General features: G+C 44.4%; 1 protein-coding gene across 1 annotated transcript in view; it reads right to left on the bottom strand.

Moving 5' to 3' along the window:
* Positions 1-15,625, bottom strand: part of LOC139392284 (RNA polymerase II subunit A C-terminal domain phosphatase-like) — a 116,965-nt gene extending 101,340 nt beyond the window's left edge. The window contains exons 1-9 of the mRNA XM_071140154.1: positions 15,572-15,625; positions 15,124-15,452; positions 13,907-13,990; positions 13,659-13,752; positions 13,351-13,479; positions 12,985-13,135; positions 7,595-7,685; positions 6,529-6,695; positions 4,057-5,139 (exon numbers count right to left, since the gene is read on the bottom strand). Of these exons, the coding sequence (XP_070996255.1) occupies positions 4,057-5,139; positions 6,529-6,695; positions 7,595-7,685; positions 12,985-13,135; positions 13,351-13,479; positions 13,659-13,752; positions 13,907-13,990; positions 15,124-15,425 (2,101 nt within the window). The 5' untranslated portion in view covers positions 15,426-15,452; positions 15,572-15,625. The remainder of the gene's footprint in view (positions 1-4,056; positions 5,140-6,528; positions 6,696-7,594; positions 7,686-12,984; positions 13,136-13,350; positions 13,480-13,658; positions 13,753-13,906; positions 13,991-15,123; positions 15,453-15,571) is intronic.
* Between the last annotated feature and the right edge of the window lie 808 nt (positions 15,626-16,433).

Genomic DNA, 16,433 nt, shown 5'->3' with positions numbered 1-16,433 from the left:
AATATTCATGATGGCTCAGCTCGCTAGAGAATATAGATTTACAGTGATGGAGGAGAGAGTCCTCTGGCCTGTTTACTGGGTTAATAGGGAGGAACAGAGAGAAAACATCATAGTATCACTTCGCCATCTCATTAAAAACCTACTCTCTGCTAGATGTTGAGGTTGAATGTGTTGAGCAGATGATGTCACTGGAGCAGTTAGAAGTGCCATTATCTTTTCTCCTGCTACTTCAGCCTGTTTCTTCCCGACATGGCCTGCGTCCCAAATGGGCCCTGGTCAAATGTAGCATACTATAAAGGGAATAGGGTGCCATTTGGGACACATCCCTGCCTTCCCCATTGGAAACCTGATACCTTAAACAGAACACTGCGTTGAATTAGTTTCCAACCACAATGTCCCCCACGATGACTGTGGATCTGGTCTCAGTACATTAGTACGTTCGTATGTTTTTCCTACGCGATATTTCAGACAGCATTGCACGATTTTGACAAAACTTGAGTGAATCATGTCTTGCCATAGATCCGGCCTTTACAAAAATTACACATCGGCCAGATGGTGGCTCTATAACAAGAGAATGAAAATGCTAACTTTGAAAGGTCATGCCCCTCACCCCGTTTGACCAAAAGTCGCAAAATTCAGTACATACACAACATGGCCAAAAGGATGTGGACACCCCTTCAAAATAGTGGAATTTGGCTATTTCAGCCATACCCGCTGCTGACAGGTGTATAAAATCAAGCACACAGCTATGTAATCTCCAGAGACAAACATTGTCAGTAGAATGGCCCGTACTGAAGAGCTCAGTGACTTGCAACGTGGCACTGTTATAGGTTTCCACCTTTCCAACAAGTCAATTTGTCAAATTTCTGCCCTGCTAGAGCTGCCTAGTGCTGTTATTGTGAAATAGAAACGTCTAGGAGCAACAACGGCTCAGCTGCGAAGTGGTAGGCCAGACAAGCTCACAGAACGGGACCGCCAACTGCTGAAGCACGTACAAATCGTCTGTCCTCGGTTGCAACACTCACAACCAAGTTCCAAACTGCCTCTGGAAGCAACGTCAGCACAAGAACGGTTTGTCGAGAGCTTCACGAAATGGGTTTCCATGGCCGATCAGCAGCACACAAGCATAAGATCACCATGCGCAATGCCAAGCGTCGGCTGGAGTGGTGTAAAGTTCGCCGCCATTGGACTCTGGAGCAGTGGAAACGCGTTCTCTGGCGTGATGAATCACACTTCAACATCTGGCAATTCGACTGGTGAATTTGGCAGAATCCAGGAGAACGCTACCTGCCCTAATGCATAGTGCAAACTCTAAAGTTTGGTGGAGGAGGAATAATGGTCTAGGGTTGTTTTTCATGGTTCGGGCTAAGCCCCTGAGTTCCAGTGAAGGGAAATCGGAATTCTACAACATACAATGACATTCTAGATGATTCTGTGCTTCCAATTGTGTGGCAACAGTTTGGGGAAGGCCCTTTCCTGTTTTAGCATGACAATGCCCCCGTGCACACAGCGAGGTCCATACAGAAACGGTTTGTCGAGATTGGTGTGGAAGAACTTCACTGGCCTGCACAGAGCCCTGACCTCAACCCCATCGAACACCTTTGGGCAGAATTGGAACGCCGACTGAGTTTAATATCGTATAGTTTATGTTTTTCAGTCAGAGCAGTTCAGGACCCCTGTCTAAATCAATGTAAGCATCCATGCCTGACGGGATCAATGGCCTGGTACAGAGGTAGGCAACACTGTTCATGGAGGAGCGCCACAGGTACTGCAGGATGTTGTTCCAACCAGGCACCACACCTGACCAACTGAGCTAATTGATCAGCTCAGTGATTGCCTGAATTCAACACACCTGGTTTTCCAGGGCAGTTAAATCAAAAACATGAAGTGCCTGCAGTAATCCAGGGCTGCCTACCACTGGTCTATTATGTTGATGTATTGTGATGAAAATTGGGGAGGGTACAGTGGACCTGTCTCTGTCAGTTAGTATGTTCGTCACACAAACTATTTCAGATAGCACTGGCTTTATTTTGACGAAAGTTGGGTGAATGAAGTGTCCTCCAATAGAGATCCGGCATTAACAAAATGACACTGATTGGCCCGAGGTGGGACCTATAGTAACAAACTGAAATGTGTCAGTCACACACTATCTCAATTGGCCTAAGGAGCACAGTGCATCATTCGTGTGGGATGACAATGCATCATTTGTGGGGAAAGACAATGCATCATTCGTGGGGAAAGACAATGCATCATTCGTGGGGGATGACATGTTTACTGTTGCCTTGTTTCATTGCGATTTTACTCAATCAGAAACAACCATTATACCCCACATAGCCTGGTTCCTCTAGGTTTCTTCCTAGGTTTTGGCCTTTCTAGGGAGTTTTTCCTAGCCACCGTGCTTCTACACCTGCATTGCTTGCTGTTTGGGGTTTTAGGCTGGGTTTCTGTACAGCACTTTGAGATATCAGCTGATGTACGAAGGGCTATATAAATAAATTTTATTTGATACCGTACTCTTCTTCCTGATGTTTCTTCACAAAGACAATTGCAATGCTGTTAGCAGCTTCTTCCTTTGCAAATGGTTATTTACTCTGGGAAGGAAAATCACTTGACTTTCAAATGAAAACATAATGCTTCAGGCTGTTTTGTTGGTGCTTTTTCTGCTCTTCTCTAGTTGGTTTGGTCTCAGGACCCAGTGAAACAGACACACCGAGACCCTGGTAGAGAGTACACAGGTCCTCTCTCTCTCAGTAGTCCAGTCAGTATCTGATAATGATTGTGAATGAGCCAACTTTTTATTCTGCCAAATGAGCAATTAACAACCGCGTAAACTGACATTTGAAATGACCTGGACCAGTGAACCAGTAAAAATGGGATAGTTGATGTGATTGAGATGACTATGGACCATGGGGACAGGCGCTTATGTGTTTGAGGCGTGAACCGGGGTCAGACTGATGCATTTGAGAGGTGATCATCATGTCATTATGGATGTAATGAGTCAGACCATGCAGGCCCTATAGTGCTGCTCTGACCTGCTGGATCAACAGGCTACGGGGAAGATCCAGAAATATCCATCCTCTCTGACCTTCTCCTCTAATGGGCTTTGAGGAGGTGAGGACGCGAGGAGTATGCAATAGAGATTCTCCCTGTGTTGACGGTAACCTGACCACCTCTGTTGACAGAGACTAATTATTCCATCCATGTGTGTGGTGTTCAGCCCGTGGTTTTACCTCACCACTCAGACTTCCATTAACAACAGCATAACCAGTAGGGCTGGGAATTGCCAGGGACCTCACGTTACGGTATTATCACGGTGCTTTGATGCCGATACGATTAGTATTGCGATTCCATATGCATTGTGATTTTATTGAGATTTGATGTTCCAAACACATTGCTCACCATATGTCTACCGCAGAGGGACAAGATAGAGCCATGAGAAATCAAGTTGATCAGTCATGGAAATAAAAGTGCTGAAAGCTCATTGGCTCCCTACTTAAAAAGAAGATGGAGGACGCCTGTATCTTTGTAGAGACTGGGTGTATTGATACACCATCCAAAGTGTAATAAATAACTTCATGCTCAAAGGGATATTTTTTTTTTTACCCATATATCAATAGATGTCCTTTGTGAAGCAATGGAAAACATCCCTGGCCTGTTGTTGAATCTGTTTGAAATTCATTCCTCGACTGAGGGAACTTACAGATAATTGTATATGTGGGGTACAGAGATGAGGTAGACATTCATAAATTATGCTAAACACTATTATTGCACACAGAGTGAGTCCATGCAACTTATTTGTTAAGCACATGTTTTCTGAACATATTCAGGCTTGCCATAACAAAGGAGTTGAATACTTACTGACTCAACACATTTCAGCTTTTATTAACTTGCAAAAATGTCTAAAAACATAATTCCACTATGACATTATGGGGTATTGTGTGTGGGCCAGTGACACAAAATCTCAATATTATCCATTTTAAACTCAGGCTGTAACAAAATGTGGAAAAAGTCAAGGGGTGTGAATACTTTCTGAAGGCAATGTATGTAGTAACTCACCTGCTCTAGCAGCAATGAGGTGCGTGGTTCTGCCAGGGTCTTTAGAGCTGAGCAGGAGGCTCTTGCCTATCTTTGCTCCCAGGGCCTTGGCGTGGTAGTTCTCCCTGGTTCTCTCCATTGGGTAGTTGGTGGGGTACAGCCCAGAGAACACAATGGTGGTGCCCTCCAGGCTCCGGGCCTTCAGCTCCGGGACGATCTTCCTGATATCAGGCGTCTCTGGGCGTTCCTTCCTGATATCAGGCGTCTCTGGGCGTTCCTTCCTGATATCAGGCGTCTCTGGGCGTTCCTTCCTGAGGAAGGCGCTGTAGCGGGCGTAGTATTCTCCATGGATACGCTCCAGCACCTCTTGTAGGTAGATGAGGTGGTTATCCTGGTCCACCTCCTCCTCCTCCATGGTGACTCCTGACTGTTCACTGTTCTGGGACTCTGTCTCAGCCTCCCTCCGTTCTGAGCACCCGTTCTCCTGCTCAGGAGGGAGGACAAGCACAGACGTCTCCCCTCCTACCTCGGAGCTGTTCTCCCCGGTGCGCTTCTGCTTAATACCCCCCTCTTCCTTTCCTCCAGCCCCGCCTGATGGCTCCTCTACTGCCGCCTGCTCCACCCCTTCCTGTTTGGACTTCCTGGTCTGGCTATACTCCCCCTCACTGTCTGATGAGGGTGGTTTACACGTAACAGAGTCAGAGTCGCTGGACAGGTCAAAGTCCAGGTTGCTGTTGGGCTCATGGAGGTCTGGAGGAGTGGAGGATGTAGGAGGAGCTTCCTCCTCTGAGCCCACTGTCCTGCTGCCATCCTCCTCCTCTCCTTGCACATCCTCTTTCACATTTGTCCTGTCGCTCACCTGTGCTGCCGTGCTGGTATCGGCCCCCCCGCCCTGACCCCGCCCCTCCTCCACAGCCTCACCCGGTTGAGTCCGTTCATTGGCTGCTGCTTCCTGAGTGGCTGAGGGGGCTGTTGACTCCACCCTCTCTCCGTTGTTGTGGTCTTTAGACCGCTGTTTCTTACGGCCGTTACTCCGTTCCTCTGGCGCAGACGACCCCGCTGTAGGCCCGGACGTTACTGCTGCTTCCGAGGCCTGGCTGCCGGCTGGGGTAAAGCAACATCACAGGAAGATCCGTTAGCACATGAAAACACATGCGCAGACATTTTGTCACTGAAATCACTAGACTAGAGGGTGTCTGTGAATACATTTCACTGAAGTTGTTTTGGAGGTGTAACCGAATGAAGGCAAGTTGACCTGTGGCCACTGAGGCACTGAATCAGCGTTGAAAACACGGTCTGTTTAAACCATGGTGCATGCCTCAACAAGAACAATGTTCTTCATAGCACTTTATCCTCTCAGGTCATCTACAAACTCTTAGTAATACAGAAATACATGGGTCTGGCAGCTGTCCATGTGATGTCACGGAAATTAGCAGCACTTCCCTAATTGATCTAACAGCCTGTGTGTCATTCTCTCCTGGGAACCCATAGAAGTACTCTCCCTCATTTGTAGCTTGTCCTGTTTGTCTCTACTGCTCATCAAAAAAAGATCTCCACTGGGAGAGGCTCTCTGAGAGGAAAGAACCCACGCCCTCCTGAGACTAAGCCTGAGAGGGTAATCACGGTTCAGATGAACCCAATCTCATCATGGCTACCCAGGCTTGGTGTGGGAGTATGAATACAGTGTTGATGGTGAGGTGCTGTTAAGGCTTGGTAGCTCTAATTCTATCTTTATCAGATTGATGTATTTAGTATTTGGATTCTGGTCAACCCTGGCCTTTGGGTATGATCATTAGCCTGACACGGTTCTAAAATGTTCAATTTGGACCTTATTTTCACAGAGAGGTCCCCGAGTCACCTCCCACCTGTGTTGAGAGGATCGTAATAACTTATCTACCAAACTAAAAAAACTCACTTGCCTCCCTGCCACCCCTTCTGTTGTGGATCATAACATTTACATATCACAACCATTTCTCTTAAAAAATCTTCACCCTCCCTCTGCGGAGCTGCAGTCTGCCACGCAGGAGAGCGGTGCAGCAGTCTGCCACGCAGGAGAGCGGTGCAGCAGTCTGCCACGCAGGAGAGCGGTGCAGCAGTCTGCCACGCAGGAGAGCGGTGCAGCAGTCTGCCACGCAGGAGAGCGGTGCAGCAGTCTGCCACGCAGGAGAGCAGTGCATCGGTTGATGCAAATTAAATCAAAACAGTGAGACTCCATTTGCAGCCAGAGTACCAGGATGAGATCACATCCTTGAAGTAACCATCAAACCACTCCCTCTTCCTCTCTGAACTTCGGTCACGCGACGGTTTTTAGAAGGTAGTGTTTTTTTTCTTTAGTGTAACACTGACAAAACACTGAATGCCCTTATAAGGGAGTGAGGACTGTTTTTCAGAGGGCTGTTTTAATAGATCACCGTGCGTCATGTATTGACCACTTCAAAACAGTGCCCACTGTGCCATGTTAAGCCCATTGTATTCAGACCCTGTATACAGTACCTTTCCTTGCCTGCTGGGCCTCTTTAGACCCGGCCGGGGCGTTGATGTCTCCTGTGCCCTGGAAGTAGATGTACTTCTTCACAGTGATCAGGTTGGGAGCAAACTTCCACACGTCCTCCCGATCATCTATAATACATACCATCGAGTCACCACACGGGAACAGATTCCTTAGGGGTAGATGAGAGAGAGATAAAGAGGGGGGAGAGAAAGAGAGGGGGAAAGAGAGTAAAAGGTAGAAAAGAACGAGAATGAGAGTTAAATATAAGTGAAACTGGCACTCCCTCGCCTCTGACACGTGTAACACCCTAGGCAGTGTGTCTTTAGGGAATAACAAAGTCCCACAGTAACAGAGCACAATGTTATGCTCTCTCGCCATCTCCCAGTCATAGGCTACGTCCCAAATGGAACCCTATTCCCTATGGGCCATGGTCAAAAGTAGCACACTATAAAAGGAAATAGGGTGCTATTTGGGAAGGACCCTCAGAATCCCTTCAGGGTAGAAATTAATTCTGTCTGTCACGCTTACTAATCATTATCTGAACTTCATAACTATACAAGAAGCACATTTTCTACCATTAAGACTTTGATTTAATAAGAGAACAATGTTCTAGCAGGCTTCTATAACAGGAGTCACTGATTAGAAGGAATTCTGCATGGCTATTGGCTATTCCCTCTGCTCATCTATAGCGCTGTCATGCTAGAGCTGGATGGCTCAGTTTTACCGTGCTGTATTGTCTGTGGGGACAACAAAGTGACTTCAGATGACTTGACTGATGCCAGGTTTTAATCAACACTAAGGTCTGGTAGCACCAATCATTACAGGAATTCCCTCAGTTGAACTCTTCTTCAGTAGTGGCTGAGTGGAAATCAATTTCTCCTTGACTGAATGAATGCCTTTGTCTAAATTAAAGATAACATATCAGCTGTGTCCTTTTCATATTGGACAGATTTTTCTTAAAATTGTCCTGGTGGAAGATGCTACTGGTATGTGTCAAAGTGTAATACGTGGACATCATAAAGCAGTGTGTGTGCTAGCAGCTCTGCCAGACAGAGAGCCAGGTCTGACCTCAGGTTCCCTGTCTTGGAGAAGGGGTCGATGCATTCGTCTCTGGACAGGATCCTGTGGGAGAACAGCTTCATCTCAGGGTCCAGGAAGCCTACGGTCACAGAAACACACAAGAAAAACATCTTAAAAATGGACTCAATAAATTATAGGAGAGAGAGAGCACGAGAAAGAGAGAGCACAAGAAAGAGAATGAGAAAGCACGAGAAAGAGAGAGCACAGGAAAGAGAGAGCACAGGAAAGAGAGAGCACAAGAAAGAGAATGAGAAAGCACGAGAAAGAGAGAGCACAGGAAAGAGAGAGCACAGGAAAGAGAATGAGAACGCACGAGAAAGAGAGAACGAGAGAGAACGGGAAAGAGAATGAGAAAGCACGAGAAAGAGAGAACGAGAGAGAGCACGGGAAAGAGAATGAGAAAGCACGAGAAAGAGAAAGCACGAGAAAGAGAGAGCACAGGAAAGAGAGCACGGGAAAGAGAGCACGGGAAAGAGAACGAGAGAGAGAACGAGAGACTACATTAGACATCTTATTTAAAAGAGCACTGTGGAAAAGCCGGATGTATTCACTAAAATAAAGGCGCAGTTTTGCCAAACCGCCAATCTCCATTACTCCCCGGCCGCCTGGCAGGGTAGCTGTCTAACAACAAAGCTAAAAGGTTTTGAGTCCATTTAGAGACAATTCTCATGTTTTTTCTTTATCTGGCCGTTTTCATGTTTTGTTACACAAAATCTTCAAATTTAACTCAAATGAAACTGCAGGCGTCGCTGTGCGTGCGTGAGACATCTCTGTATACCCAGTAGGCTTTCATTAAAACCTCAAAGCTTTGAGATGAGAACTAAATGCAAGCGGGGTCTTCCCAGTTCCTCTTTAAAAGCTGCAGAATAATGTGTGTCTGGATGAACAACAAAGCCTGGCTTCACAACAAACACCTTGTTACCTGGCTGCTATTAAAATCCCAGAGAAGAGGGCAGGTGTCGACTAAAGCACACAAACCCATCTACATGGAGAAACAGCCAGATAGTGACCTCTCTGCTCCACAGACTGAGGTAAGTACTACATCACACATTCACTAGTCATTTGCTTACAACATTCAGCGTTGACATTCATTATAGAATAACTTCTAATTGGTAGCGAAATATCGTTTCCAAACTTTAAAAAGAGATCCAATGTTCACCTCTATAACCAAAATGCCGATATTTAGATGACTAAAATGCTCAACCTTTCATTGTAACTTAATGTAAAGTGAGATATGGTTAAAAGTAAGGTTGAGTATGAGGTTATATTATATATATATATATATATATATATATATATATATTATTCTCTGAGAGGCTGGTAAACTGACCAGTGAGGAGGCATCCCAAATCGCACTCTATTCCCTATACAGTGCACCAGGGCCCACATGGCTCTGGTCAAAAGTAGTGCTCACCGTTCTTGTGATAATTTTGACCCCACGGTGTGAGATCTTGCGTGGAGCCCCAGATTGAGGGAGATTATCAGTGGTCTTGTATGTCTTCCATTTCCTAATAATTGCTCCCACAGTTGATTTCTTCAAACCAAGCTGCTTACCTATTGCAGATTCAGTCTTCCCAGACTGGTGCAGGTCTACAATTTTGTTTCTGGTGTCCTTTGACAGCTCTTTGGTCTTGCCATAGTGGAGTTTGGAGTGTGACTGTTTGAGGTTGTGGACAGGTGTCTTTTATACTGATAACAAGTTCAAACAGGTGCCATTAATACAGGTAACGAGTGGAGGACAGAGGAGCCTCTTAAAGAAGAAGTTACAGGTCTGAGAGCCAGAAATCTTGCTTGTTTGTAGGTGACCAAATACTTATTTTCCACCATAATTTGCAAATAAATTCATTAAAAATCCTACAATGTGATTTTCAGGATTTTTTTTCTCATTTTGTCTGTCATAGTTGAAGTGTACCTATGATGAAAATTACAGGCCTCTCTCATATTTTTAAGTGGGAGAACTTGCACAATTGGTGGCTGACTAAATACTTTTTTGCCCCACTGTATATAGTAGGGATGTAACGATTCACCAATATGTTCAAATGTTTAAGATATGAGTGCATCGGTATGAGGGAACTCAACCCAAATGTAGCATGCATCAGTCCGAAAATCAACTCAAACGTTACAAATCGGCAGTTCGCAAATGTTTTTTTGCTCAAATGACTTTCTATCTTCCGAAAAAACCCCTCACCTGTGTCGAACTAAGAATGTAACTATGTTGACAGTCATTGATCTACAAATAATTTTGCATGTCGAACAACCCCAGGCGATATCAGTCAAACTGTACGCTGTGTGCAGCTTTGCACGCTGATTAACGAGAGGCAGGCCTATCCTTGATCTGGCACATCTGTGCGTCACTTTCTTAATTCAAAATGTTTGTAATGGCTTGCGCAAAATTAAGATTTATTGGTTGAGTGACAATGTGTTTTGCCATGTTATTTTTTTTATCAAATGCGCTGTTGAAAATGGTGTTTTAGCGAAATAAAAGCTACCACCGGAGACAACTAATCTGGCTATAGGTAGGCTACATGCTGATCGGGGCCCACATTACATTTTATTATGATTATTCAGGTTCACCATCAGCAATAGTTTTACTTGAAACAATCATAAGTATATGTCCATTTTTAAATATACAGGGTAAAGTTGATGTTTTCATAACGAGGACAGCAGTCATATGTGCTAACTGCACTGCATGGAAGTCTGTCAAAACTTCCAAGCAGTGGGGTGGTAGACTTCCAGTTTCCTTTGTGGCTCAGCTTCCTACAGAGAAATAAGGCACGTTCGAGCAGATCGCTCTTGTCAAGTTGGTGACCACTTTTCAAAGTGTGTTGCATTATGGTTATAAACATTGTCCAACGCGCAACTACATAGGAGGCATTATTTGTCAACCAAACATTAGGGTGGTTTGTTTGACTAACGTGAACTTCGCCAAAGACGTGACTAAAACAGGAGCCAACTTTGCCACGATTCTGGATACAAATGATATTTCAGACCTCTCTCTAACCAATTAATTGAACACACGTTATGTTTTCAGTTCGTGTGTGTGATATGAGGTATAGAAAAGTTTATTTCTACAGAAAAACCTTCCTGAACAATAGCAGCTACAGAGTCTTCAGAAAGTATTCAGACCCCTTAACTTTTTCCACATTTTGTTAAGTTAGCCTTATTTTACATTGCATTTTTATAAATACTCAGCAATCTGCACACAATACCTCACATTGACAAAGTGAAAACAGGTTTAGAAATGTTTGCAAATGTATTAAAAATAAACAGGAATATCTTATTTACTAAAGTATTCAGACCCTTTGCTATGAGACTTGAAATTGAGCTCAGGTGCATTCTGTATCTATTAATCATTCTTGAGATGTTTCTACAACTTGATTGGAGTCCACCTGTGGTCATTTCAACTGATTGGACATGATTTGGAAAGACACACAACTGTCTATATAAAAGGTCCCACAGTTGACAGTGCATGTCAGAGCAAAAACCAAACCATGAGATCAAAGTAATTGTCCGTAGAGCTCTGAGACAGGATTTTGTCAAGGCACAGGTCTGGGGAAGGATACCAAAACATTTCTGCAGCATTGAAGATCCCCAAGAACACAGTGCACTCCATCATTCTTAAATGGAAGAAGTTTGGAACCACCAAGACTCTTCCTAGTGCTGGCCGCCCGGCCAAACTGAGAAATCGGGAGAGGGGGGCCTTGGTCAGGGAGGTGACCAAGAACCCGATGGTCACTGAAAGAGCTCTAGTTCCTCTGTGGAGATGGGAGAATCTTCCAGAAGGACAACCATCTCTGCAGCACTTTACCAATCAGACCTTTATGGTAGAGTGGCCAGACCGAAGCCACTCCACAGTAAAAGGCACATGACAGCCCGCTTGGAGTTTGTCAAAAGGCACCTAAAGGACTCTCAGACCATGAGAAAAAAGATTATCTGGTCTGATGAAACCAATACTGAACTCTTCGGACTGAATGCCAAGCGTCACGTCTGGAGAAAACCTGGCACCATCCCTACGGTGAAGGATGTGCTAACATCCAGCATCATTATTATAATTTTATTTATTTATTTATTTAATATTTTTTTTTTTTTACACCTTTATTTAACTAGGCAAGTCAGTTAAGAACAAATTCTTATTTTCAATGACGGCCTAGGGGCAGAACGACAGTTGTACTTTGTCAGCTCGGGGGTTTGAACTTGCAACTTTCCGGTTACTAGTCCCAACGCTCTAACCACTAGGCTAGCCTGCCGCGGGGATGTTTTTCAGCTGCAGGGACTGGGAGACAGGACAACAACCCTTAGCACACGGAATGTCCATGAGCGGCCCAGCCAGAGCCCGAACTTGAACCAAATAGAACATCTCTGGAGAGACCTGAAAATTGCTGTGCAGCAACACTCCCCATCCAACCTGACTGAGCTTGAGAGGATCTGCAGAGAAGAATGGGGGAAAACTCCCCAAATACAGGTGTGCCAAGCTTGTAACATCATACCCAAGAAGACTCAATGCTGTAATCACTGACAAATGTGCTTCAACAAAAGTACTGAGTGAAAGGGTATGAATACTTATGTAAATGTCATATTTCCATGTTTTATTTAATCTCTAAACCTGTTTTTGCTTTGTCATTATGGGGTATTGATGAGGAAAGAAAATGTCCTCCATTTTAAAATAAGGCTGTAACGTAACAAAATATGAAAGAAGTCAAGGGGTAAAAATACTTTCCGAAGGCACTGTATGTTGACACCGTCATATTGATCTGAGCCTTGCTGTTGGAAAACCACTAGTGTCCGGCTTTTGGCTGTCGCAGATGCACCTCCCCAGACTTCCCTTGCCGATTTTCGTCTACGGTTGGCTTACCGCTCAGAGACACCCATATACATAATTTACACAGAGAGAGAGAAGTCAGCTCAGACAAATCCATCCCAGAGGCCCAGCTCATGAGCACCTGAGACACAAATGGAAGGTAAATGCTGACCTCTAGTGGCCACTCAGACTTCTAGCGCTACTCAGTATTTGCCTCCAATGCTGAGACCAATCACATTGAGGCATGTCTGTTAGTCTTGTTAGGTGCCTAATTTTTCAAACTGGGAGTGTATAGACAAACATTTAAAAAAAACTATTCTCACCTATAATGCAGACAGCACTCAGGCATTAAGCGAAGATCTATAATTCCGTAGAGAGATTTTTTACAGAGGATGACATCCTAGATAATTAAATGTGTTTAAATTCACCTGGCATTTAGCTTCTGAGCACTCACACAATTTTGGTATTTACGTATTTTTTGCTGTTGTTGCTTTTTTGATACTTTTTGCATTACTTACTGTAAAGCAAATGATATAGTGATTCAATGTAGGCATAATTATCAGAGAATGTGTGTGGGTACCTGCGATGGTGTGCGCATAGAGGCGGCTTCCGAAAGTGAAGACATGCAGCTCATAGAGCTGGGCGATCTTCTCCAGGAAGTCTTTGCAGTTCGGACGCAGTCGCGTGTGTAACATGGGCTCCCCCCGCCCCAGCTGGAAGTGGAAGATTCCCTGTGGAACAAGAGCAGAGGCATGGGCAGAACCATCAATGGTTTGTTCTAGCTACATAACCATTAGTGGTTAATTGCACACTAGCTACATACAGGGTAACTCTTCAATACCAAACCCACAGCAAAGCCTGGGGCATAGAAATAGAAAACAACCTCTTTTCATAGGCCAGAGGGGGAAAAAATGTAATTGTAGCTATGGAGATCAGATGCACATACCTTATTGGACATGCGCTGACAGTGATGCTCGGTGGTGTGGATCAGGGTTTGGTCCAGATCAACCATAAGAACCAGCTTCTTGTTCCTGTGGAGTCTCTGCTGGTCCTCTCTGCCCAGCTGCTCCGCTTGCTGTGTTGGGGACATATCACAAAGACCAGGCATTTATTAAAAGGAGACAATGACTTCCACAAAAAACTGTCTCTACTACATTGTAAAGTTGAATTCCAACGACACAGAGGTAGTTCTACAAGGTCACATTGTTGTCAGTGGAAACTCGTCTTCTAGTGCCATGACATCCTGAGCCTCACCTCAGAGCTGACCATCAACTCGGGGACACTGTGCACCATGGAAACGTTTGCCGTGGAGATGTGAGCCTGCTGCCTCCCATTATTACTCTGCATCCTGAAAAAGAGAGAGAGAATCCACTTCGTAATGCAGCCGCATAAGAGGTCATCTACAACTAAGAAGCAGGCCTATTTTTTTTTTTTTAAGTGTGTGAATATGCCAATGGAAATTCTAGCATGGAATACATGTGTGTGTGTGGGTGTGTACTTACTGTGTGAGGTCCTGACCACATTCAGCACACAGCCCCTTCATCACGACTGGATGACTGCATTCTTCTACTCTGACAATCACAGCACTGGAAGAGAAGTGGCACTTGAGACCGCAGCATAACGAGTGTCCCCCTTAAAAAGGGCTTTACAATGCAGGTGCCGGATAGAATGGCCACTGTCTCTCCAACATGTGTACATCCATATTTAAACAAACACGTTAATAAACAACTTCCCCTCACACTTCCCCATAAGACTACATTAGTGCCTCCATATTGAAAAGCACCAGGGCATAAGCCGTCAGCAGTTTCTGAACAACAAATTGACAACTGAATCGTCACATTCAAACTTTAAAAACAGAAACAAGGGATGTCTTCTTCAGCTCTAAGATAATATTTGGCCATTTTCAGTCAGGGGCACAACTTTGGTTTTATAAGTGTGTGTGTGGGGGGGGGCATCGTTTTAATTTTTTATATCCAGTCAGTTTAAACACTCAAACAGCCTACCCAACAGCTAGGTGGCATCTGCATGGTCCTAAAGCAAACCGTTGCCTCGTTTTGTATCACGTTTCAATTATAAAACTGGGGGGATAAAGATGCCATTTCCAGTGAAAGTCCACTCCTGTTTTCAATAGTACAGGAATGATGTCATGCGAACAATGTGTCATATTCACAATGTGTTGTTATCAGTTATATAATTGACGGTCTGGCTTGTTACCCAAATTCATAACACCACAATGCTTTCTGAAGCACAAAGTTCTCTGAATTCTGGTTCCATCAAAAACTGGACCAAAAGTGCTCGAGCGTGCAAATTCGACGACTCGATACCAATGTGGATGATGTAATGTGCATACTACAATATGGAGCAAGTTCGTTTGGCGTGTGCCCCGGGCGGTTGAATATTTGACTTAAGGACCAATCGAATGGTCTACTATTAAACACCGCACTACGAAGGCACCGGGACATGCAAAACGAACTCGCCCCATTGACATGATAATTTCAGCTGTTTTGGAGTTCGACGCTCCTGCACAGGCACTGAGTTAGGATAGATAGCTACCATTACCTCCCATCAGCTAGGATAGTTAGTAATGCTACTGCGAATGTGGTCTATGAGCAACATCATTCGTTAGCAAACACAGTTAACTACACACGAGCACAATATAAAAACATTGCTGACATAGGCAATATGAGCTAAATTAACGTTAGCTAGCTAGCATACCCACCCAGGCGATATGACTTGTCCAAGTAGACAACATAGGTCCTTCACCACTCCAGCTCGATCCGATTTCAGTTTCTTCTCTGGCAGCCTTTTGGGCTGTTCTGGCGGCTGAGACCCGGCCTCTTTCTCCAGCGGGATGGGAACACATAACCCCAACACCGAGTCCACATTGACGAGGGACCCTGGTTTGACTTTCCATTCCAGCAGCCGCATAGGACGCGCTGCCATTGGGCAGCGGATCTCTGCCACTTGCGCGGTGGGGCCCTGTGCTGCCCCGCCACGGACGGAGTCAGCGGGCTCCTCCATCGGTTTCGCGCTTCAAAACCCTTTAAACTATAAGCACAGGTCAAGCAAATATATGTATCCAAATCATGTGGAATTCGGTTTATCATAAATGATTGAAACTGCGCTAATAATAATTTTAAAAAGCAACGTGCGTTTTGAAAACAGACCGATGGTCCAGATTCTTTCGCTCTTCCCGCCAGTAAACAGGAAACACAAGACCTCAGCGACGACAGTCGGACAGCTTCCGGTGACTCTGATGACAGAGGACCTCTCTACTTTTAAGTCACTTAAAGTACTTTGATAATGGAACAGTTGGCATCCATTTGTGTTGAAATAAACGTGCCAGTTTGAGGTTCATGCATAGCATGTCAAAGAGAAGTCGAGAGTATCATGTAAACAAGATGCTAAAAAAATCAAATGGAAGATGCAACATCATGCTGTTCTGTTTTCCACTCACATTGTTTTCTTCCCCTTCAAAGCTCTGGGGATATCCCTTGATATGCTCTACCTGATATGATGTAAGATGATGTAACATATAAATCATGCATCTGCTCCTCCTGATTAGTAGAGTTGCTACCACTGACCTAAAGTCACACTAAATAAGGGGCTGATCACAGTAATTCCCACGTTGATGTTAATGTAAACAGTTATAATACATATTATTCAGGCTATGCCAGTGATGTGATGGCTGGGAAGGAGGATCACAAATTATCAAGTCAAGACAGAGTCAGTAGTATTTTGCCGTTATCATCGAAAACAACATTGTTTAAATTCTACAGACCATATGCATACCATCTAATACCGTAAACCTGACTGTAACAAGGTTGTGCAGAGATTGCACACTTGAATCGTTTCTGATACATGTTATGTAATTAGCCACATAAATGAATATTTTTTTTACAACGTCCATTTCTGATTCAACCACAAAAAATACATGCATTATTCTGTACATTTGTGATTTAAACTCAAAAAGTCATTTTAAAGTATGCTTGGGTTGATTCATTTTGATGCGAGTCAAGTGAGGAATCG

This window comes from Oncorhynchus clarkii, chromosome 32 (genome assembly GCF_045791955.1).
Source record: "Oncorhynchus clarkii lewisi isolate Uvic-CL-2024 chromosome 32, UVic_Ocla_1.0, whole genome shotgun sequence".
Classification (NCBI taxonomy): Eukaryota; Metazoa; Chordata; class Actinopteri; order Salmoniformes; family Salmonidae; genus Oncorhynchus; species Oncorhynchus clarkii.
This window is presented reverse-complemented; position numbering and strand designations above follow the sequence as displayed.